Genomic DNA, 25,785 nt, shown 5'->3' with positions numbered 1-25,785 from the left:
GGCAATACTTGAATCAAAACTCTTCTGGTTGCACATTAACTCAAATAGTATGTACAGGGGAGACAGCTAAATAGGAGCACTAGCTTCAGTATTAGAAAGCCACCAGGGGGCTGGGCTTCCCTGGTGGCGCAGTGGTTGAGAGTCCGCCTGTCGATGCAGGGGACACGGGTTCGTGCCCCGGTCCGGGAAGATCCCACATGCCACGGAGCAACTGGGCCCGTGAGCCATGGCCGCTGAGCCTGCACGTCCGGAGCCTGTGCTCCGCAACGGGAGAGGCCACAACAGTGAGAGGCCCGCGTACCGAAAAAAAGAAAAAAACAAAAAGAAGAAAGCCACCAGGGGAACTTCCCTGGTGGCAGAGTGTATAAGACTCCACACTCCCAATGTAGGGGGCCCGGGTGTGACCCCTGGTCAGGAAACTATATCCCACATGCATGCCACAATTAAATGAGCCCTGAAGCCACAACTAAGGAGCCTGCCACAACTAAGACCTGGTGCAGAGAAATAAATAAAAAAGAAAGCCAAGAGGGTATTAACTTCTGTCTCTTTATAGAGCTTCAATATCAACTATTTCCAAAAATTTGCCCCAATTCTCTTCTGCAAATAGTCTCCGCCACCAGGGAAGCCTTACCTGGCTCTTTAGTTCAAACATTCTGACAGGAAAAAATCTGATTGATGGACAACAGTCTCACCAATCCACCAGGTCAGAAGTCTATTTGGAATCCAATCAGCGATGGTTAGGGAGAAAGGTCTTTCAGGGGATGTAAACTAGAAGGTCCCTAGAAGAGGTTATAGCCAGGGCAGGAAGGGAAACCTGTCCCTTCCATAGTTAAAATTTAAAAAAGTGCAAGAGAATGGGCTTCCCTGGTGGCGCAGTGGTTAAGAATCCACCTGCCAATGCAGGGGACACAGGTTCGAGCCCTGGTCCAGGAAGATCCCACATGCCATAGAGCAACTAAGCCCGTGTGCCACAACTACTGAACCTGTGCTCTAGAGCCCGCGAGCCACAACTACTGCAGCTCGTGTGCCTAGAGCCCGTGCTCCGCAACAGAAGCCACCACAATGGGAAGCCAGCACACCGCAACAAAGAGTAGCCCCTGCTCACCACAACTAGAGAAAGTCCATGCACAGCAACGAAGACCCAACACAGCCAAAAATAAATTAAATAAATAAATAAATTTATTTTAAAAAGGTGCAAGAGGAGGCAATGTGTATCCTACATCAGTTCTCAATTAACTGAGTAACCTACATTTGGAGACTTTTTAATTTCTATGGAATTTGAGAGAAAAATAACATTAACAGGTGTTAATCACATTAAAAGGTTAAAAGTCCAATTATTTTCCTGGTATATAAAATCTTAAATAAAAGTAATTTAGTGGGCTTCCCTGGTGGCACACTGCTTAAGAACCCACCCGCCAATGCAGGGGACACGGGTTCAAGCCCTGGTCCGGGAAGATCCCACATGCTGTGGAGCAACTAAGCCCGTGCACCACAACTACTGAGCCTGTGCTCTAGAGCCCACAAGCCACAACTACTGAGCCCACGTGCCACAATTACTGAAGCCCGCAGGCCTAGAGCCTGTGCTCCACAACAAGAGAAGCCACTCAATGAGAAGCCCGCACACCACAATGAAGACCTAATACAGCCATAAATAAATATATAAATAAAAGTTATTTAGTGAAATTTCATCCCACAGACTCAAATCTCACCACCTATATAGAAAAATTTTTGCCTTTTTGCATTATCTATTAATTTAGAACATATTGGACTTCCCTGGTGATGCAGTGGTTAAGAATCCACCTGCCAATGCAGGGGAAACAGGTTCGAGCCCTGTTCCGGGAAGATCCCACATGCCACAGAGCAACTAAGCCCATGTACCATGACTACTTAAGCCTGTGCTCTAGAGCCCATGAGCCACAACTAATGAGCCCACATGCCACAACTACTGAAGGCCGGGCGCCTAGAGCCCGTGCTCCGCAACAAGAGAAGCCACCACAATGAGAAGCCTGCGCAGCACAACGAACAGCCACCCCCGGCTCGCCGCAACTAGAGAAAGCCCACGTGCAGCAACAAAGACCCAACACAGCCATAAATAAATAAATAAATTTATTAAGAAAAAAATTAGAACACAGTTGGTTAGGGTGGATACTTATTATAAGTACATACCTACTGATTTATGAATAAGCAATATATGTAATATAATCTGCACTTTCAGCATAATAATCCACAAACTCTCATATCTAAATCACTACTGACAATAGGCCCAAGAACACTGAGCCTAGGTACTCACATTCTTCTACAAAAACTTTTCATTAACTAAAATATTCACTAGGCACCTACTCTCTACAAGGCACTATATTAGTACTGGGAAAAGAAGAAACAAAATATGACCCCTGACTTTAAGGAATTCAGCATCCAGAAAGGGAGGCTGTTGTCTATTAAAAAAAAGGGGGGGCAGGGGCATGGCCTGTAACTTAAGTACATATTCTTTTTTTTAAAAATTATTTATTTATTTATGTTCGGCTGCCTTGGGTCTTCATTGCTGCACGCCGGCTTTACTTAGTTGCGGTGCGCAGGCTTCTAACTGCGGTGGCTTCTCTTGTTGCAGAGCACAGGCTCTAGGTGCACAGGCTTCAGTAATTGTGGCTCGCGGGCTCTAGAGCGCTGGCTCAGTAGTTGTGGCACATGGGCTTAGTTGCTCCGCAGCACGTGGGATATTCCCAGACCAGGGCTCAAACCCGTGTCCCCTGCATTAGCAGGCAGATTCTTAACCACTGCACCATCAGGGAAGCCCCATTATTAAACATATAAGAAACATTAACACGTTTCATGAATATAGTGCTAAACCTAGCTATCAATAGCTATCACTGACAATGCAGTCTGCTATTAAAAATCTACACACTGTAGTGCTTTATGGTTTATAAGTTACTTTATAAAGATATGAGTTGAAATTGTATTATGATCTTTGAAAAATAGTACTTCAAATAGTAACTGTTTTAAGAGTATATATTCTTAGCAAGATTAATTTACCAAATTAAAAATTTTGGTAATTTGGTATTTTGTATTGCAGTAAAATCAAATTTCCAATTTTCAGTATCAGTTCAAATTTCAGAATTAAATGTCTACCAAAAAATGTTATGTTACTAATGATTTTTCATGCCTATATACTTATATTTTTAAAAACCCCAGAAATGTTTAGTTTACTAAAGAGCTCACTGCTAACAACATTTAGATATATTAAGACATTCCCATTCAGCTACATTTACCACCACTTTTATTATTTTTTTTTTTTCTTTTAGAAGAAAGAAGAATTTACTACTTGTAGCAAGTAAGGTGAACACCAGGGATCTCTCCCAAAGCAATGTCTCTACCACCACTTTTAAATTCTTTCTACAATTACCACAAAATTATGCCCAAATTTGTGAAAACACATAAAAATTTAGTAATTTTTTACTTTGCCATTCAGCGTATTCATAATGTCTTCCATTTGAATAGATCATCGTAAAGTTTATACAGTACAGCATAATGGTTAAAGAGCATGGTCTTCTAGAAGACGTGAGATAAGCCCCGTGCAAATTCTGACTCCACCAAATAAAGTCATGTGACTCTAAGCAACTTACGTATAACTCTAAGCCTTGGTTCTCTTATCTAAAAAGGGTGATAAAGTACCTACCTCAAAGAATGGAAAAAGTTCCCAACACAAATGGCTCAATAAAGTATACTTTAAAAATAAAAATGCAAATACTGATGGAATACCTTGAGTTCTAGCTTAGATCTGACTGCTAACTAAGCAGGTGACAGGTGATTTTTAGCAAACCACTTAGCCTGAGGTTCAATGTTTTCACAGTTAAAATTGAGATACTAGGGAATTTCCTGGTGTCCCAATGGTTAGGACCCTGCGCTTTCACTGCGGTGGGCCCAGGTTCAATTCCTGGTGGGGAAACTAAGATCCCGCAAGCTGCACAGCAAGGCCAAAAAAAAGAGAGAGAGAGATACTAATACTTGCTCCTGCCTATCACAAAGGATACTTAGGAACGACAAATGAATTGCCCATTTAAAACATTTCGTAAAGGGTTAATTCACTAAACACACAGAGTAAAATCCACAACACACAAATGGTTTAAAAGATGGATGTACATTTAAAGCCATTTTCACTCTGCTCTCGAGAAATTTACCCCAAGGCAAACAGTGACCTCAATATACTAGTTGAGCTAGCAACGCTGATAGCCCAGAGCATAATTTCAGGCCTCCAGCTTCTCAACATCCAGAAATGCTTTTAGCTTTAGTAAACTAGCTCACAAAGGTAGCCATTAAAGTAGCAAATATACAAAGTCAAGAGAACAAGCAAAGGGATATAAACTTAAAATTATTTCCTAAACTGAATGCAACCCCACAAACTGATAGGTGCAAAGTTCACTCAATACATTCCACATTTTAAAACATCTTCCTTATTAAAAACAAAGCATTGAAAAAAATATGAAAACCCAAATATGTTAGTACTGTTGAAACTGGTTATTCTAACACTAAAGCCAAATGCTATTTTCAAATGTAATTTCAAGTTTTAAGATACCCGTCAAGACTACTAAAAAAGGGTATAAGGAGGTCCTTATCACCAAGTCCTTAGCCTGGTTCCATGGACACGCTTCAATGGGCCCTTAACCTACAGGCAAAACTGTACTGTGTCTGAATACCTGTATATGGTTCTATGCTGAGAGCTTCACATTCTCAGCAGGACTAGAGGTATAACTGGTAATATTAATATTCTCATCAAAAACTGATGACAAAGAAAGCTATTTACCATCTTCTGTCATCAATTTTTAGTTTAACTACATTACATTCTGCCAGATTTAAAAATAAACGTTTCATAGGAAGTCCTTAACCTTATCAAAACTCTGAGCATATCAGATATAAAGCTATACTATCCACATCATGTCTACCTTTTCATTTAAAACACAAAATTTTTAGATTATACACTTACTGGTGTGTCAAGGAAGACTTCTTTAGGTTTGATCAGTGTTTGTAAATTTGACAAGAAATAAGTTTTTGGTATTTTAATTCTATCCAACACACCACCTAAAGATATACTAATTTTACGGACTTCCCTGGCAGTCCAGTGGTTAAGACTCTGTGCTTCCAATGCAGGGGGCTCGGGTTCAATCCCTGGTCAGGGAACTAAGATCCCACGTGCCATACGGTGTGGCCTAAATAAATGAATAAAGTTTCTTATAAAAAAACAAATATATATATATACTAATTTTATTTCTTCTCTTAATTGTTATGGGGAGTTATATTGAAAGATGAATTCTGAGCACATTATTTTGGGACTTTAACTCTGAATTTCTAATCAAGGATGAAATGATGCTCATCTTTACACAACCTACGGGGGAAAAAAGGACAGACTTAATATATAATTATTGTGAGATTATAAGAAAGACTTACAACCTACTTTAATTCAGTAAGTTTTATCAAGTTCCAGCCATTAGGCTCCAACCCAGTCATGGATAAGTGTTACCATAATGAGATACAGTAATACCCTCTGCTCTCTGGGAACTTGAGCATCTTATGTTTGAGATACAGGAACTACACAAAGGGAAAATGAAAACAACTGTAAAAGAACTGGGGGTGGGGGCAGTGGAGAAGCAACTAGTCATAGCTTGGTATAGTCTACAAATAAAATTACTGAAGTAATTTCTTTTTAAGGAAGCTTCATTGTCAGATTAGAGTTTAAAGGGCAAATTTTTAAACTGAGCTTTATAGGAAATATTAAGAAACAAAGTATTTTTCATACACAAACAGAAAATCCTTATCTGTTCATTAAAACAGGTTTCTTAAGGGTCTGCATGGCCAGATTTTGTGAACCTGGTTCAATTAACCATATTTAATTAAAGGTAACAAAAGCTAAATTGCTAACTCCATAAATCGATTGCATTTTTGAGTGCTTCTAGACAAAGTTCTAGGGGTTTCCCAAATAACCCTCAATAGAACCCTTCATTATGTCTCTTTTCAAAAGGTAATAAGGATTAGCAAACTTTAGTTTCTTTAGATACTATGTTTAAAATTAATTGTCATAGTTAGGTTTAAAATAATTTTTAAACACCAACGAAACTATTAAAAGCAGTTTTCTCCTAATATATAAGATAGCAAAGCTATTCATTTTCCAGTTTCAGAAAAACCAACCCATAATTACACAACTGACATTTGAGACATTTAAAATAGAGTTCACTGAAGTAAGTACTAAGGAATTAAGTTTATCATTTCATAAACCACCTACACCAAAAATAAAAGTACCTCAAAATAAATACAAATAACCTTAAAATTCTAGGAAAATTTGGAATGACACAAATACTGTATAGTTTGAATTTGTGCAAAAGCCTGCTTCCACCTGTCAGGAAGTAAATAGAGTTGAAAGTAAACTAGAACCCTTCCACTTTTATTATTGCCTTTGGTCAATAAAGTAAAATTCAAACACAAACAAGACTATACACTTTATAATCAATTGTTTTTAAGAATGGTATTAGAAAATAGACAATTTGGAAGTCTTTCGAAATACCACACACAAAACACAAATCCAAAACCCACAAAAGGTGTTCGTAAGTGAGTATTTTCTCAACAATCAACTTTTTGTAAATTAATCTTTTATGTAATTCACCTCGTCCAACTAGGCCTTTGGGCCCAGAAATAGTTTGCAATACGTCTTGTTTCTTTAAGCTAAAATACCGTCTTACAAGGCTCTGGAGTAAAATAAATGAAAGGAATCTAACTAGAAAAGAGCAGTGCACGCTCTGTAATAAAAGCATACGGAATAAGGCCTTTCATTCCAGGAGACAGGCCATGACTATCCCGGGATGGTACCTGTAGTACAGTACTCTCCTTAAGAGAGGAGAATTTACCATTAAAACGACGAATGGTACACTAAGAAGAAACATCATTAATTATTTTTTTTAATAGGTATAAAGGTTCCAGTCATCACTATCAGCTCATTTTCAGCTATTTAAGGTCAGAGAGAAAGGTTTAATACAACCCACACACCCCCAAGAGACGGGAAAACCACCAACCACCTCGCAGGGAGTTTAATGAAAATTAGCAGGTAAGAGGCCTAGGCAGCACGCTGAAAATCAAAGAGGGCGGCCGGAGGGTCGAAGGGTTCGGACTACAGAGGAGAGCCTCGTCCTCGGACCCCACCTCCCCTCACCTTCCCGGCAGGGCGAAGGAGGCGAAGGCTCATTAGTGCCTACGTTAATTGACACCTGTAATGAGGAAACTTTCCGAGAGCGGAGACCGCTCAGGCCCGGCCTGGCCGGAGCTCCGCGACGGCCCCCTCTCGGGCGCCCAGGTAACCGGGCCGGACTGGGCCCGAGGCGCCGCAGCGGCCGCGCCACCGCGCACCTTCCCGGAGCGCTAGGCCCGCAAGCCGCCCGGCTCGGCCGTCGCCTCCCGCAGGCCACGGCAGCTCGGGGAAGCCGGAGAGCGGCGCGGGGACCCCAAACTGTGCACCCCGACAGGCCGCCGCCGCGGCTACTTACTTTCATTTAACACCTCCACCAGGTCTGCGCAGTTCTCGCACATCGTTCGGCCGCCGCCCCCCCCCTCCCCCGCTTCGGATCGCACTGACTGATCCCGACCGGCGGGGGGGAGGGGAGAGAGGCGGAGGAGGGGGCCGGCCGGCCGGGCGGGGAGGCGACTAGGGCGGGCGGCGGCGGGGACGGGGCGGGGAGCAGGAGAATGGGGGAGGGGGCCGGCGGTCCCCGGAGCGGGCGGGGGAGAGGAGGGGGGCGAGGGGAGGTGCGCAGGCCGGAGGGGCGCTGAGGCGCCGGCGGCTGGGAAGGGGGGGAAGGACGGGGGGAGGGGAGAGGGAGGGAGGGGGCGGGTGGGGAGAGAAGCAGCAGAGTCACTTCACCGACCAGACGCCGCGGCCACCGCCGACGCCGCCGCCATTTTAATAGAGCGTTCGGGCTGCGCTCGGCTCTTTCCGTCCGGGCGAAGGAGCCGACGAGAAGCGCCTCGCGCTCTCATTCCTCCGCCTCCCTCCCTCTCTTCGCCTCCCGCCCTCCCACCTCCCCCTCCGCACACACGCCGCACGCCCCACACCCCGCCGCGGCCAGCTCGCCGCCCTCCCTTTCCTCTTCCGTCGAGTCTCCCCGCCCTCGGTCCACCCCCTCCGCGCGCTTGCCCACCCCGCCCAGCCCGGATCTCTGTCAGCGGCCGGAAGGGAAGCGCGAAGCCAGCGCGGCCGCGGGGGGAGGCCGGGTGACTCGAAGAAGATGGCGGAGCAAAGGGCTGGTCGCGGTTGCGCGGCGTCGCCCACCGCGGCTACTCCGCGAGCCCGGAGGACCAGCGAGCGCCGGGTCGCGAGCGCCGCCCTTTCCCCCGCCCCTGCGCTTCGCCATTTTAACTCCGGGTCCCCGAGGGGGACTTGGTAGTAATTTGTCCCGTCCCCCTCCCCCGCGCTCAGGCCTTTGGGGTGCGGGAGGCTAGAGTTCAGGGGAGCTGGCCGGTGCGACGCCGCAGCCCAGGTGGGGGCTCGCGGCGCTCTCCCCGCGGGGTTTTGTAAGAATGGAACAGCCTGGGGCCGGCTTAACCTGCAGGCGTGTTTTCCGCCAGCCTCTAGTGTGTATGGCTCATCCATCCTCAAGCAGCAAGACACCTTGATGTGACTAGAAATGGCGGAGTGAAGAGTGTTCGCACCGCATCTCCTCCTTTTTACGCAAGACGGCCCCCTTCGAAGTGCCCTTAAGAGTCTTCACCTGAAATAGCGTAATATGCTTCCCCGCGAAGAGCAAATTATACGGGAATTTAGACGGGGAGCGGAGAATGAAGAACAGGTGGAGGAAAGAGGACACTCAGCTGAAGTTTGATGTCGTGCTAACAGCTAGCTAGCTTGGGGAGAATTTTCCTCAAGTGCATTGAACCCTTCCTCACTGATTTCTATATCCACTACGTCTATTTAGAGATATGACTGAAAAGTCCAAAAGTAGTGTACATGGTATCTAAGATCTGTAGCCAGAGCAGCTATGGAGGCCTTGTAGGAATTCTTACACAGGTTTTGTCGAGGTTAGGTCACACCATCCCTCCACTCCAGGACCACCTTCCGGGTATTCTTTGCCTTCCTGCCACTTGAATTTGATGCTATAAAGTGTCTGCTAAACCTGTTTTAAGTTGTTCCATGGAAGCAGGTGATTCTTAGGAGCTGTAGCTGTTGTGCCATCATCTTCTCTTCTACCTATCTCTCCCACAAAACTTGGATTTCTGCGGACTTTGTATCCTGTAGCAGCCATTGTCCATCTAGCGTCATTCCCACCCACCCCTCTTCTTTTCCCGCAGGGAAACTTGCCAAACCCGAGTTTGTTTTTCAGGTGGACCTGAGACTGGGGAAACTTGGTCTCCGAAAGGAAAGCCCCAAGGACTATTTGTGTTTGGTCTAAAACATCATGTTATGAACTCTGCTCAATACTCTGTAATAACCTATACAGGAAAAGAATTTTAAAAAGAATAGATACATGTATGTGTATAATTGAATCACTCTGCTGTACACCTGAAACTAACATTGTTAATCAATTATACTCCAGTATAAAATAAAATTTTTTTTAATATATGTTATGGTTTCTCTAGGGTTGGCTATATTGTTTGAGTTCTTGCCAATGAAATGTAAGCAGAAATCTGCTGAGTGGGTCTTTTTATTCCTAATAAAAAAGGACAAATTCAGCAGACACGCCCCTTAATCCTTTCTTCTTTCTGCCCAAAACAGGTGTTGATACTCAAAGTAATACAGCATCCAGTTTGTGATTTTTTTTTTTTAAACGATGAAACCACAGCAGGGTAAAAGCCAACCATAAAGCTGATAATAATGTGTAGGACCCTGATGCATCCTTGAGCAGCTCTCCACCCCTAGACTGTTTATGCAAGAAAAATCCCTTTTTCCTTAAGCCACTCTTAGATTTCCATTGCTTGTAGCCAAACACATTTCTAACTGATACAGACATTCTTTTAATAAGTATTTGTAAGTATATGTCAACTATGTTTTTAAGACCAGAAAGAACCCGTAACAGTTCTTGAAAATGAGGACTACCATAAATGTGGAGTACTAGGAGGTAGGGAAGAAACACTGACCTTTAAAGAAATATTTTCTTAACAAGCGCTTGCCTCCTAATTTTTTTTACTTTAAAAAATTACATGAAATGGTGCTTAGTTTAAAATGCTTTGAGAATCTAGAGAATTATTGTCATAAATGATCACGGCTCTTCAGTCATCGCTTGAGGGCTCAACTAACTTTTTCTGTGATGAGCCAGATAGTAAATATTTTAGGCGTTGCAGTCCAAGTCCCTCATTACAACTACTCAACTCTGTTAGCACAAAAGCAGCCATAGATGATACATAACGGAATAAGTATGGATGTGTTCCAATAAATTTTTTAATATATAGACATTGAAATAAGATTCATATTTTCATGTGTTACAAAATCTTTTTTTTTTTTTTTTTGGCTGTATTGTGTCTTCGTTGCTGTGCGCAGGCTTTCTCTAGTTGCAGCAAGTGGGGGCTACTCTTCGTTGTGGTGTGTGGGCTTCTCACTGCAGTGGCTTCTCTTTGTTGTAGAGCATGGGCTCTAGGTGCAAGGGCTTAGTTGCTCCGCGGCATGTGGGATCTTCCCAGACCAGGATTCGAACCCGTATCCCCTGTAGTACTCCCAAAATACTATTTTTCTTTTTCTTTTTTCCAAACAATTTAAAAATGTAAAAACCATTCTTAGCCCACAGGCCATACAAAAATGTGAAACTGGCCAGATTTGGCCTATGGGCTCTAGTTTACCATCCCTTTATCCACTTCAGCTGCTTAAGAGGTAAAAGCATAGAAGCCAATAAAGGGACTTCCCTGGTGGTCCAGTGGTCAAGACTCCATGCTTCCAATGTAGGGGGCCTGGGTTTGATCCCTGGTCAGGGAAGTAGATCCTGCACGTCACAACTAAAGATCCCATAAGCGGCAACGTAGATCCCTCATGCTGCAACTAAGACCTGGCACAGCCAAATAAATAAATAAATATTTAAAATAAAAATAGATTCTTTAAAAAAAAAAAGAAGAAGCCAATAAAACAAGGTTGCCTGCCTCCTTACTGTAGAATCTTCACTCTTCTGTGCTGATGTGGTATATGTATCAACAGAGACCTTTGAATGTACTTACAAGGTGTGCATTCCAAAAGAATAAAGCTGAATCTCTGGTAAAAAATATCCCCTAAATTCCTCGTGTAAATCTGGATTTTCAAACCAGTAATCAGCAATGATCATATACCCTCTACAGCTAGGGAAAGGTGACAGTTTTCAATATGCTGTATTCATGTCACCATCTAGTGGTAGAATTATGCTTTCAGTAAAATTATACAGTCTACTTTGAAATTTCTAATTCTGGAGTTTGTAGTACATTTGTGGTATATTCCTAGGTACTTGCGTGAAAACCAGTGTATATAAACAACTTTGGAAAATTAATATTGCCATGGAAATTATTTGCTCTTCTTAGCATTCTGATTGCAGCTAATTGAACATAGGATTTTTGTCTCTGGAGTTTGGGGTTAAAGCCTAGTGTACTATTAGAAGCCAGAGTTACTGCAGAATTTACTCTTCTCCCTCACACCTAGGCTCGTCATTGTTTTGTGAAACTTAGGGTCATTATTAGAAGGCAGGTATGCTGTTTTATTCTCTCCATAACACCACATTCATGCTTTGTACATAAACTCAGCAAATTACTGTTTGGTTCTTAAATTGCTATAATAAATTGGATTATATCACTTCCCTGCCTAAATCCCTTCAGCATTTTCTGTTACATTTAGAATACACTCTACTTGGGCCTTCCCCAACCTCTCCTGTTTTTAACATCACTGTTGTTACATTCCAGCCACACTTGTGTGCTTTCTAACAAAAGCTTTTCCTGCTCTGGGTCTTGGTGAATGTTGTTTCTTCCTAGCACATGCTCTCTAATTTTGAAATGGCTAACTTCCTACCCTCCAAGTTTCAACTTAAACATCATCTCAAAAAATAACTCCCAGGACTTCCCTGATGGTGCAGTGGTTGAGACTCTGACCTCCCAATGCAGGGGGCCTGGGTTCAATCCCTGGTCAGAGAACTAGATCCCACATGCATGCTGCAACTAAGAGCATGCCACAACTAAGAGCCAGTGCAACCAAATAAATTTAAAAAAATAAATATTCAAAAAAAGATTTATAAAAAAGAAGTGACTTGCCTTAAAAAAAAACAATCTCCCCTTCCTTCTAATATTTTATCACAGCACTCTGTTTATTTCCACTATACGTCTTTCTATAATTATTTATTTCTATGTTTATTTGTATCAGGGATGCAGTGGACTGCAAGTAAAAAATTTTTCAGTAAGAATGGCTTAAACAGGAACTTCCCTGGTGGCCCAGTGGTTAAGAATCCACCTGCCAATGCAGGGGACACAGGTTCGATCCCTGGTCCAGGAAGATTCCACATACCAGAGAGCAACTAAGCCCATGTGCCACAACTACTGAGCCTGCACTCCAGAGCCCAAGAGCCACAACTACTGAAGCCCACGTGCCTAGAGCCTGTGCTCTGCAACAAGAGAATCCACAGCAATGAGAAGCACGTGCACCGCAATGAAGAGTAGCCCCAGCTCACCCCAACTAGAGGAAGCCTGCGCACAGCAATGAAAACCCAACACAGCCAAAAATAAATTAATTAAATTAATTTTTTTGAAAATGGCTTAAACAAATAGGGCTTAATTTTGTCTTGTAACAGACAGACAGTAAACAGTCCAGGGCTGGTACAATGGCTCAAGGATATGAACCCAAGCTATTTGATTCTTTCTAGCCTCCACATATTGGCTTGTCATCTAGTTGTAAGATAGCCACCATAGCACCAACTTTACATGACAGCACCAACTGTCTGTTTCAAAGACAGGAAGAAGAAGGAAAGGTGGTGATGGCCTGTCTTGGGTTGGATTCCCCCCAAAGCAGGCCCTGAGACAAGGACGCAAATGGAGATAGTTTATTTTGGTGTCGTCCCAAGAATCAAGGGTAGGATAGTGGAAAAGTGAGATAGGAAATTGGGGGGAGGTGCCAATCAGTAAAGGATTAATTAATCAGTAAATGACCTTTACTCCTGAGGGTAACTGGAGCCTGATCCCACTGGGAAACTACAAACCAGTATAAAACATGTTCCTTAAAATTCTCCTACCTGAGGGACAAAGAAGCTGAGTATTTATATCTTCTCCCTTTAGTCATTGATTGAGTGTTGCTACAGGGGAGGGGTGTAGGCAGCAAAACAGGCTTCGCTATGTTCAGGTAGCCAGAGAAAAGCCTCAGACATAGAAATGCAGGTGCTAGCAGTTGGAAGTTTGGCCACTGTGGATGAAGTGATAAGAACTAGGGAACATGGGCAGATCACTGACAGTATCTTATAAATCCCCACTTCCCTCTTCTGTCTGCCTTGAATACAGAGACGATATGTGGAGAAGCAGCAGCGATTTTGTTTTGGGGTTTTTCTTTTAATAAATTTATTTACTTATTTATTTTTGGCTGCATTGGGTCTTCGTTGTTGCACGTGGGCTTTCTCTAGTTGCAGCGATCAGGGGCTACTCTTTGTTTCAGTGCGCGGGCTTCTCATTGCGGTGGCTTCTCTTGCTGCAGAGCACGGGCTCTAGGCACGTGGGTTTCAGTAGTTGTGGCACGTGGGCTCAGTAGTTGTGGCACGTGGGCTCAGTAGTTGTGGCACATGGGCTCAGTAGTTGTGGCTCACAGGCTCTAGAGTGCAGGCTCAGTAGTTGTGGTGCACGCGCTTAGTTGCTCTGCGGCATGTGGAATCTTCCCGGACCAGGGCTCGAACCCGTGTCCCCTGCACTGGCAGGTGGATTCTTAACCACTGCGCCACCAGGGAATTCCCACTTATTTTGAAACAATAAGTCTATAGGCAAAAACCAAACGCCAAGGCATTGAAGATAACAGAATAGAAAGAGAAAAGGTCTGGGTTCCTGGTGGCATTGTTGAGCAGCTGAATCAGTGCTAGCAACTGCCTACTTGTTGCTATATAAGATGTTTGGTTATGTAACAAAAAATAAAACCCTAAAGCACTACTGGAGTTTTTGCAGCGCAATGCAGTCATTAAAAATTGTGTGGTTGGACTTCCCTGGTGGCTCAGTGGTTAAGAATCCACCTGCCAATGCAGGGGACACGGGTTTGAGCCCTGGTCTGGGAAGATCCCACATGCCGCCGAGCAACTAAGCCTGTGCACCACAACTACTGAAGCCCATGCACCTAGAGCCCATGCTCCGCAACAAGAGAAGCCACCACAATGAGAAGCCCACGCACCACAACGAAGAGTAGCCCCCACTCGCCACACCTAGAGAAAGCCTGCACACAGCAACAAAGACCCAAAGCAGCCAAAAAGAGAAAAAACAAAAAAAAAATGTGTGGTAGGCAGAATAATGTTCCCCACCCCCAAAGATGTCCATGTCCTATTCCTCAGAATGTGGTACCTTACATGGCAAAAGGGACTTTGCAGATAAGGATCTTAAGATGGGGAGATTATTTTAAATTACTCATGTGGGCTCAATTAATTACATGGGGCTTTAAAATTAGAGAATCTTCCCCAGCTTTGTTTAGAGGGAGCTGCGACTACACAAGAATGTCGGAGAGATGCAAACATGCTTGGCTTTGAAGATGGAGGAAGGGGGTGATGTGCCAAAAAAGGTGGGGCCTCCAGAAGCTGAAAAGGACAAGGTGACAGATTCTCTCCTTTAGTCTCCAGAAAGGAACACAGCCCTGCTGACACCTCGATTTAGCCCAATGAGACCCATGTGGGACCTCTGATTTACAGAACTATAAAATAATGTTTGTTTTATTACCAGAAATTTTGTGGTAATTTGTTACAGTAGAAATAGAAAATTAATATAAGCTGCATGCTGATCTAGGGAAAAGCACATGCAAAACCTCTGAGACATAAAATTCCATGGCTATTTCTAGGAACAGAAATAAAGCCAGTATGACTAGAACATGGTTAGGGGAGAAGGCCTGTGCCAGGCAGCAGAGCTCCGCAAATCATGCTAAGATTTTGGCCTAGATCCCAAAAGCAATGGAAAGCTTTTAAGTGTGGAAGCAACACAATCAGATTGTATTTTAAAATACTCTGACTAATCTGTAGAGAATAGAATGGAGATAGGGACAACTGAGGGTCATTAGCATTAATCCAGAGAGATGATGATAGCTTGGACTAGGGTAACAGGAAATAAATGGAGGAGAGAAACACAAGACTGGTTGCTGGGTTTGGGGAGAGAAGATGGTATTAGAGCTGTCTCCAAATTTGTGATTTGCACAAGTGGGTAAATGGTGGTGCTGTGCCATTCACCAAGATAGGGATCATTTAAAGGAGGGCCAGAGGAAAATGTAGTCAATAGTGACAGGTACTATTTTAGAAATGCTCAGCTTGAGGTACCTGAGAGGTAACCAAAAGGAGTTGTTAATTAGGCAGTTGTTTGAATCTAAAGCACAGAAGAAAGTTCTGGACTGGAAATGTTAATATGAAAACAATCCTTAGTATGCTAGCTCTTTGCCTTATGGGGAAAAGATAACTGCTAAATGTTTAGCATTACAAGTTCCAGGAATGAAGAAGGAGGAAAGAACCAATTCCCTCAGCTGTCCTCTTATCAGGAAAGCAAAGACCTTCCAGAAATCCTAACTTTACATTTGGTCTCATTACCCCAAACTCTGTCACATGGCCTCCTTTAAGCCTCAAAGAAAGCTTGGAAATCCAGTATTTCACTTTACAGCCTCTATGGTGGAAGAAGAAAAAGCTAGCTGGCAGTGACTATTGAGTTTATTTACAGTATCTGCTGCAAATGGTAAATGAAGCCATGAGATCGTACAGGGAGAGGGAATACAGTGAAGAGAAAAGGACCAAAGAGAGAGCCTTGAAGAACTCTTAACATCTAAAATTTGGGTAGAGGAAGAGAGGATGCCCCCGAAGAGTTTAAAGAATATGGTGGCAGAAGGACGAGGGGTTTTGGTACCATTTAAGTCAAGGGAATAGAACTCAAAAAGGATGAAAATTATACTCGTTGAGTGCTGAGAAGTCAACTAAAATAAGATCTATCCAATATTCATTAGATTTAGTGCATGGAGGTCATGGGAGGAGGAATTCTGGATACAGAAGCCTCATTACAGTAGACAGAAGACCCTTTTTGTTTTGGTTTTGGTTTTTTGGTTTTGTTTTTTGTTTTGTTTTGTTTCATTTGGCCACGCCACGTGGCATGCGGGATCTTAGTTCCCTCCCCGAGCAGGGATAGTACCCGTGCCCTCTGCAGTGGAGTCCCAGCCACTGGACCTCCAGGGAAGTCCCCAACAGAAGACCGTTCATAATAGAAGCTTTTAAAATAGAAAACTCTTTTAAAATAGAAAACTATTTTGAGACTTTGGACTGTAAAGAGAAGGTGGGGTAACTAGATGAGGAAGAAGACTAATATATATAAATGCTAATAGAAACATGAAAATAATAGGTAACTTTCCCTGTATATGCTATGTAACAGACACTGTTTTCAGCACTCCTTTAATTCTCACAACCACCTGTGTGGAATGTTCCATTGTTCTCCCTATTTCCTAAAAGAAAACAATAAGGCACAGGGAGGTTAAGTAACTTGTCCCAGAGACAGACGGTGATGATACTAGGACAGAAAAGTCAGAGTGGTTGCTATAAGTTTTCTAAGACGATGAGAGGAGACGGAATCAATATTATTGCACAGAGGGAAAGATTGACATTTGATAATAGGAAAGAAGGAAAGGATGGGTACCCACGTGTGTCTGTCTGATGATCAGGAGTTGAGGGAGTTCCCATGAGATGACTTTTGGGCTTTTCCTGAAATAAAAGGCAAAATCATTTGTTTATTTCTGGAATTTTACACTTAACATTTTTGGACCAGAGTTGAATTCAGGTAACTGAAACTGCAGAAAGCGAAACTGTGGTTAAGGGGAGACTACTGTGTATGTTTGCATGTATCAAATTTTGGTATTGGACTTTGCAGACTATTAAGAATATATGTAAAAACCAGAGTTTTCATGGTCAAACTCTTCCTGTGTATTTAGTGAAACAGAAGTATATATTGCTAAATTCTGATTGACCCAGTAACTAGCAGATAGTTTTTTTTGTTAATGGGAGTAGGAAATAAAGCATTTAACAAGATGAAATAAGACAAGAATTGACTATAATTTGAACAAAGATGTTAAATGATTTGACAAATAAGTTGTAATTGCCTTCTTGATTTATTTCTACTTTACCTGAAAGAAATTCTATAAGATACTTTAACCTTGATTTTATTTATTGTATCCAATAATTCCCCCCCCAAATTAAAAGGAAACACCATCACCAGTAAATATACTGCTTCTGCTATTCAAATGTGATTTTCCTTCCAGCAAATGGTATGTCTTAGAAATAAGTAATTGAATAGCTGAAAAAAAATTATTTACCTTTAAATATGGGATGGGGAGAAGCCATTTTTATGTATTTGAGGCTTTCTTTGCTTACAAGGTCACTATCTCAAGAGCTATTCGTTCTTTGACAGTTGTTGGGAATGAAAGACACAAATCACTCTGACCAGCCCAATCGACATACAGGCATACCTCAGTTCTATTGTGCCTCACAGAAACTGCCTTTTTTACGAATTGAAGGTTTGTGGCAACCCTGCATCAAGCAAGTCTATCGGCACCATTTTCCAATGCCAATTGCTCACTTCATGTCTCTCACACTTTGGTAATTCTAGCAATATTCCAGACTTTTTCGCTAGTATTATTATATTTGTTATGCTGATCTGTGATCAATGATCTTTGATGTTACTATTTTAATTGTTTTGGGGTGACACAAACTGCACCCACATAAGATGGCAGACTTAATTGTTGAAATGACAAAGGATTTAGAGTATTGAGAATACTAGAATATTATGTAAACTTAGTTGATAAAACAGTAGCCAGGTTTGAGAGGACTGACTCCAGTTTTTTTTGTTTTTGTTTTGTCTTTTTTGCGGTATGCGGGCCTCTCACTGTTGTAGCCTCTCCCGCTGCGGAGCACAGGCTCCGGACGCGCAGGCTCAGCGGCCATGGCTCACGGGCCCAGCCGCTCCGCGGCATGTGGGATCCTCGTGGACCGGGGCACGAACCCGTGTCCCCTGCATTGGCAGGCGGACTCCCAACCACTGTGCCACCAGGGAAGCTCCTGACTCCAGTTCTGAAAGAAGTTCTACTGTGGGGAAAATGCTGTCATACAGCATTGCATGCTACAGAGAAATCATTCCTGAAATGAAAAATCCATCCACGTGGCAAACTTCACTGGTGTCTTATATTAAGAAATTGCCACAGGCACCCCAACCTGGAGTAACCACCAGCATGACAGAGCAATCAGCATCCATCAACATCAAGGCAAGACTTTCACCAGAAAAAAGATTACCACTCGGGCTTCCCTGGTGGCGCAGTTTTATTAATTTATTTTATTAAGAACTCCAGGTAATTCTGATGCAGATGGTTCTTGTCTTACCCTATTTGAAACACTATAGTCAGGTTTAATCCCATTTATTCATCATACTCCTGCCTATCTTTGAAAGCAGGAAGTCTGGTTTCCATTGTGACTGACTTTTCTTTGGCCCAGAATATCCAGAGCTCTTTTACCTCTTCCTCATGTAATATGGTTTCAGGTCTGTACATGATTCTGATTAAGAAAGTAAGCCTTGTCTAGAGAATAGAAATGTTTTCATAAAATATCGTATCTAGAAATATAGTCTGACAGCACAGAGTAGCATAAAATTATGATCTCTTTTGTTCTAGACCACATAGTCCAATTAATTTAGCGACAATATTTGGTGGCTCTAAACTACAGTTAATTAAAATATTTAGGTCTTTTTCACATTTCCTGCTGCCAAATCTCTCCCTATATTTGTGCAATTTTTTTAACTTACTTGCAATATTTTGCAATTATTTATTATTGTAACCTTTTTTCTCTTTGTAAAAGTAATATTACTCATTGTAAAAGCTACAGAAAATATGAAGAAACTAAATATTGACCATTATCTAATACCCAATCAGAGGCACTGTCAACATCTTAATACATTGCTTTTCATTCTTTAAATAGGCATGTAAATCTTTTTTATCAAAATGGGACTAAAATGTTTAAATGAGATAAGTATTTTTTTATTAACATGTATAGATACATAATGCTTTTATTGTCCTTAGTATAGCATTTCATTGTATAGATTCACCATAATTTCATTAAACTGGACCCAGCGGACGAACATTTAAATTGTCTCCAAGTTTCTCGTCTTACGCAACACCACAATAAACACCCTAATACATACATCTCTGTGTACTGTTTCTTTTATTTTCTTAGAATAAATTCTCACAAATGGAGTTATTGCGTATGACCATCTTCAAATAGACCCTTTGTGTCCTGGATGTTTGTTTTCTATTTCCTTTATTGGCTTCTTTTCATCTCTGAACACTGGAGTGCCCAGGTCTCGACCTCTTCTCATTTACTTTCTAGGAGATCACACCCAGCCCCATGTTTTTTTTTTCTTATTATTATTTTTAATTAATTTATTTATATTTATTTATTTATGGCTGAGTTGGGTCTTCGGCTGCCCACAGGCTTTCTCTAGTTGTGGCGAGAAGGGGCTACTCTTCGTTGTGGTGCGTGGGCTTCTCATTGCAGTGACTTCTCTTGTTGCTGATCACCGGCTCTAGGCATGCGAGCTTCAGTAGTTGTGGCTCGCGGGCTCTAGAGCGCAGGCTCAGTAGCTGTGGCTCACCGGCTTAGTTGCTCCACGGCATGTGGGATCTTCCCAGACTAGGGCTCGAACCCGTGTCCCCTGCATTGGCAGGCGGATTCTTAACCCCTGCACTACCAGGAAAGTCCCAATAAAGACTCTAAAAATTGTCCACTTCAAGAAAAATCTTTTAAAAATTTTTTTAAAAATAAAAAGACTGGGAAAAAAATGGGTTAGCAATGGGTTAACAGTTAACATTTATTGGAGGGATTACAGGTAATATTTTCTTTTTGCTTATCTGGATTTGGCACATTTTCTACAGTGAAAGATATCCTACTATTACAATTTTAAAACAATAGATGTTCTTGTTAATACACAAGTACACTAATAAAGAACATAGCTCTATCTGGGTTCAAGCTGGAATCCTTGTCTCTCATCACCTCTAATCAAGATGGCCTTCAGAGAGCAAGAGCTGTGGCCTCACTTCCACCACCTGAATCTCACCAAATTTTTTGGACATTTCCAACCAATAACCAAATATGTAAGGGTGATGGGCATTTTGAGAGTAAATTTTTGCAGTGTTGTCCTTGTAATATGTCAAAGGAAGATAACTTCTAATACTTATTAGAAATTCCTTAAAAAAGATTTAAAAAGAAAGAAAACTCCCTCTACTATATTCCAAAACAAAATTTTACAGCAAATATATTTTATTAATCTTCTTTGTGTTAATATTGTGAAAATCAGGTGCATACTGTAGGAATTCCATACAGCTCCATCTTTATGATTTGAGGCAAGTTATTCAATTTGTGTCAGTTTCCTTATCTGTAAAACGGGAATAATAATAGAATCCATCTCTTTCAGGAGTTGTGAGAATTGAGTGAGATAATACATGTAAAAAACTTAGCATGATAATTAGCATATTGTAAGTGCTCAACAAATGGCAGCTATTATGTTAGAAAATATACATATAATGAATGTGTGTAAATATAAATCATGGTTATATAGGAGATTTCACTGGATATTTTTTTTTTTACCACCTGGATAGCATTTTGATATGGAACTTCCTCTGCATTTAGGTCAATGGGATACTGCTAAGATCCCATAGGTGTGTGGAAAGAATGGTGCTTCAGATACCATCTAGGCCAGGATTTTTCATACTTTTTTAAAAATTGCAACCCATAGTAAAGTTACATCAAGACCTAGAACCAGGATGACCATATAATTTATTTTCCTAAACCAGGACATTTTTAGACTTAAAGGGAACACTACTGAAAATCACTCTGGGTTAACAGGCATAAACTGGGACTTTCCTAGACAAACCAGGACATGTGCTTACCCTCCCATACATCACACACAGACACACACACACACACACAAACAAACACGTACAGATTTTCCTCTACTTATGATGGGGTTACATCCCAATAAACCCACTGTAAGTTGAAAATATCATAAGTCAAATATGCATTTAATATACCTAACCTAGTGAACATCATAGCTTAGCTTAGCTCAGCCTACATTAAATGTGCTCAGAACACTTACATTAGCCTACAGTTGGGCGAATTCATCTTAACACAAAGCCTATTTTTTTTCTTTTTTCTTTTGGTTTTTTTTTTTTTGGCTGTACCACACAGCTTGTGGGATCTTAGTTCCCCAACCAGGGATTGAACCCGTGCCCTCAGCAGTGAAAGCATGGAGTCCTAACCACTGGACCGCCAGGGAATTCCCCACAAAGCCTATTTTATAAAGTGTTGAATAGCTCATGTAATTTATTTATTTATTTATTTATTTTTTATTTTATTTTTTTTTGCGGTATGTGGGCCTCTCACTGTTGTGGCCTCTCCGGTTGCGGAGCACAGGCTCCAGACGCACAGGCTCAACGGCCATGGCCCACGGGGCCCAGCCGCTCCACGGCCTGCAGGACCCTCCCGGACCGGGGCACGAACCCGTGTCCCCTGCATCGGCAGGCGGACTCTCAACCACTGCGCCACCAGGGAGGCCCTCATGTAATTTATTGAATGCTGTGCTGAAAGTGAAAAACAGAATGGTTGTGTGGGTACAGGATGGTTGTAAATGTATTGATTGTTTACCCTCATGCTCATGTGGCTGACTGGGAGCTGTGGTTCGCTGCTGCTGCCCAGAACCATGAAAGAGAATCATAGCATATATCACTAACCTGAGAAAAGATCAAAATTTAAAATTCAGAGTCTGGTTGCTACTGAATACATATCACTTTCACACCACCACGAAGTTGAAAAATTGTAAATGGAGCCAATCGTAATTTGGGGGTCATCTGTATATAATCTATAAATGTATAAATGTATAAATCCTTACTACATGCAATTCAGCTGATATTTCTATTTTATTTTAAAAATTAGTCATTCATGGGAATAAAGACACAGACCTACTAGAGCATGGACTTGAGGATATGGGGAGGGGGAAGGGTAAGCTGTGACAAAGTGAGAGACTGGCATGGACATATATACACTACCAAACGTAAAATAGATAGCTAGTGGGAAGTACACGCATAGCAAAGGGAGATCAGCTAGGTGGTTTGTGACCACCTAGAGGGGTGGGATAGGGAGGGTGGGAGGGAGGGAGACGCAAGAGGGAAGAGATATGGGGACATGTGTATATGTATAACTGATTCACTTTGTTATAAAGCGGAAACTAACACACCATTGTAAAGCAATTATACTCCAATAAAGATGTTAAAAAAATTAGAAAAATAAAAAAAATTAGTCATTAAAATGACACCAAAAGCGCAAACAACAAAAAAAAATCAGCAAGTAGGATTACAAACTTAAAAGCTTCTACTTAGCAAGAGAAACAATCAACAAAAGAAAAGGCAACCTACAGAATGTGAGAAAATTTTTGGAAACCATATATTGGATAAGGGATTAATATCCAAAATATATAAAGAACTCATTCAACTCAATAACAAAAACATCCAATTTAAAAAATGGGCAGAGGAACTGAGCAGACATTCTTCCAAAGAAGACATCCAAACAGCCAACAGATAAACGAAGAGATGCTCAACATCACAAATCACCAGGGAAATGCAAATCAAAACCGCAATGAGGTAACACGTCACACCTCTTAGAACAGCTATCGCAAGAAGATAAGTGAGGGACTTCCCTGGTGGCACAGTGGTTAAGAATCCGCCTGCCAATGCAGGGGACACGGGTTTGAGCCCTGGTCTGGGAAAATTCCCACATGCCGTGGAGCAACTAAGCTCACGCGCCACAACTACTGAGCCTGTGCTCTAGAGCGCGCGAGCCACAACTGCTGAGCCCATGTGCACAATTACTGAAGCCCACACACCTAGAGCCTGCACTCTGCCACAAGAAAAGCCACTGCAATGAGAAGCCCGCGCACCACAATGAAGAGTAGCCCCCGCTCGCTGCAACTAGAGGAAAGCCCACGCGCAGCAACAAAGACCCAATGCAACCAAATAAATAAATTTATATATAAAAAAAAGAAGATAAGCGATAGCAAGTGTTGGTGAGGATGTGGAGAAAAAGGAACTTTGTACACTATTGGCGGGGACGTAAATCGGTCCACCCACTATGGAAAAAAGATGGGATTCCTCAAAAAATTAAAAATAGATCTACTTATGATACTTCTGGGTATATACCCAAAGGAAATGAAAATAAGATGTCAAGGAGATATATGCACTCCCATATTTATCACAGCATTATTCATATACATGTATACACACACACACACACATATACACAATGCTATATTATGGAGCCATGACTAAGAAGGAAATCATGCCATTTACAGCAACATGGACGGACCTTGAGGACATTATGCTACGTGAGATAAGTCAGAGAAAGACAGATACCATATGGTACTGCTTATATGTGTAATCTAAAAAAATCAACCTCATAAAAACAGAGATGGTGGTTATCAGGGCCTGGGAGGTTGAGGAACAGGAGAGATTTGTTTAAGGGTACAAACTTGCAACTAGTAGTAAATAAGTCCTGGAGATCTAATGCACAGTATAGTGAACAAAGACAATGATATTGTATTATAATCATCTTGCTAAAAGACCAGATCTTAATTATTCCAACCACAGAAAATTGTGTGATATGATAAAGGTACTAACTATCACTAGAATGGCAATCATATTAAAATATACAAATGTAACAAATCAACATGGTGTACACCTTAAATTAACACTTATATGTCATGTAATAAAAAAATAAAAATTAGTCATTTAAAAAGTTACTAAATTAGGGCTTCCCTGGTGGCGCAGTGGTTGAGAGTCCGCCTGCCGATGCAGGGGACATGGGTTCGTGCCCCGGTCCGGGAGGATCCCACATGCCGCGGAGCGGCTGGACCCGTGAGCCATGGCCGCTGAGCCTGCGCGTCCGGAGCCTGTGCTCCGCAACAGGAGAGGCCACAACAGTGAGAGGCGCGCGTACTGCAAACAAACAAACAAACAAACAAAAACTAAATTGATTTAACCTTCTAATGGGTTACAAACCAGTGTTTTGAAAAACACTAACAAAATAACACCCTAACTTTTCAGGTAATTAAACTGCCATTTTCCCTGTTTTTCAAAAAATTTTGTAAAACATTGTGATAGACAATAACACAAACACCCATCTATCAACTATTCTGCTCTATTAAATCCTTTATCCATATTTGCCTTATTTTTCTTAAAGAAATAAAACGTCAACCTCCCTATTCCCAGTAGCCCTTTCATAACCGCCCCCAAGTAATCATAATCTTTTATCTAAATTCGGCATTTTTCTTCACCTACATGTCTTTATTAATACATAGGACTACATGAACTAAAACATATAACACAACAATTTGGCATATTTTTCAAACTTTAAGTAGATGGTATACTATTTTGCAAATAGGGATTTTCACTCATTTTTGAAATTTATCTTAATACATTCATTATAACTATGCATGGTATCCCAATGTATGACTATATCACAGTTTGCACATTCTCCTGTTGGACATTTAGTTTAATTCCAGTTTTTGGTGTTAGAAACAATGGTGCAATAACCATTCTTGTATATCTCCTTGGATATGTGTGCAAAAGAATCTCAGAAATATATACCTAGAATGAGAATTGCTGGATTGAGGATATATACCTCTTTAACTTTTCTAGATATTGCTAAACTGCTCTCCACAGTGGATGTGCTAATTTATACTCTCAGCAGCAGGCATGAGATTTCCTGTTTCTTCACATCCTCACTAAACTTGGTCTTATCAGACCTTTTTAATCTTTGTGTGAAATGCTGTCTCATTGTTTTAAGTTGTACTTTCAAGATTACTACTGAGATTGAGCAATAAATCATCCTTAAATTCAGACAGAATTCTCCCTCTGACATCAAAGCATTATTTTAACATCGTATTTGTATTCCTGTTTGATGCTTACACATTCCTGTCCTCCTCCACGGGACTGCATTGTGCCTTCCTAACAATGGTAGAAAGAACACATGGAGCCAGGAGGCCTGGATTTGCATCCTAGCTGCTCCGTCATTCCTTAATTCTGTCACCAGGGGCAAGTGAAAACTTGACCTGCCCGGATTCCTTCATCTGGCATCCAACAAGTTTCTTGAGAGGATTAAATGTTACAGCAGCTTATTACAACGTATCCCTAACAGCCCCTATCTTTGTACATAGTAGGATTGCTAATGTGGGAGAGAAGAGCCACTCTCTGCCTCTAACTGTTCACTTAGCAGACACATCACATCACTCTACGCTTTGGGGCCATTCACTCTTGCTGTTTTCTCTGCTTCTTTTGCCCTTCCTGCCTTCTCCACGGAGCTGACTTTAAGGCTACTCAAAACAGTGGTTTTTTAAGGCTACTCAAAACAGTGTCCCTTGTCTTTCCCAACATGCCCAGTCAATTCTGGGTTAGGTACCCCTCTTTCATACCCTATCACAACTTGTGCACACTCCTTTTGTAGCACTCAGTACTTTAAATTTTTTTTCTGTATCTCTGGTGGAAGGTAGGGCCCTAGATATTTTATTCACCATTGCAACCGCAATATCTAACAG

At 41.7% G+C, this 25,785-nt stretch overlaps 1 protein-coding gene across 5 annotated transcripts in view; it reads right to left on the bottom strand.

Annotated features, from left to right (window-relative positions):
- Window positions 1–7,655, bottom strand: part of USP34 (ubiquitin specific peptidase 34) — a 231,082-nt gene extending 223,427 nt beyond the window's left edge. For all 5 annotated transcript variants that reach the window (XM_060026527.1, XM_060026530.1, XM_060026531.1 and 2 more), the window contains exon 1: window positions 7,524–7,655. In XM_060026527.1, coding sequence (XP_059882510.1) covers window positions 7,524–7,566 — 43 coding nt within the window. In that variant the 5' untranslated portion in view covers window positions 7,567–7,655. The remainder of the gene's footprint in view (window positions 1–7,523) is intronic.
- Window positions 7,656–25,785: the final 18,130 nt, after the last annotated feature.

The sequence above is a fragment of the Delphinus delphis genome, chromosome 12 (assembly GCF_949987515.2).
Source record: "Delphinus delphis chromosome 12, mDelDel1.2, whole genome shotgun sequence".
In the NCBI taxonomy this organism is placed as follows: domain Eukaryota; kingdom Metazoa; phylum Chordata; class Mammalia; order Artiodactyla; family Delphinidae; genus Delphinus; species Delphinus delphis.
This window is presented reverse-complemented; position numbering and strand designations above follow the sequence as displayed.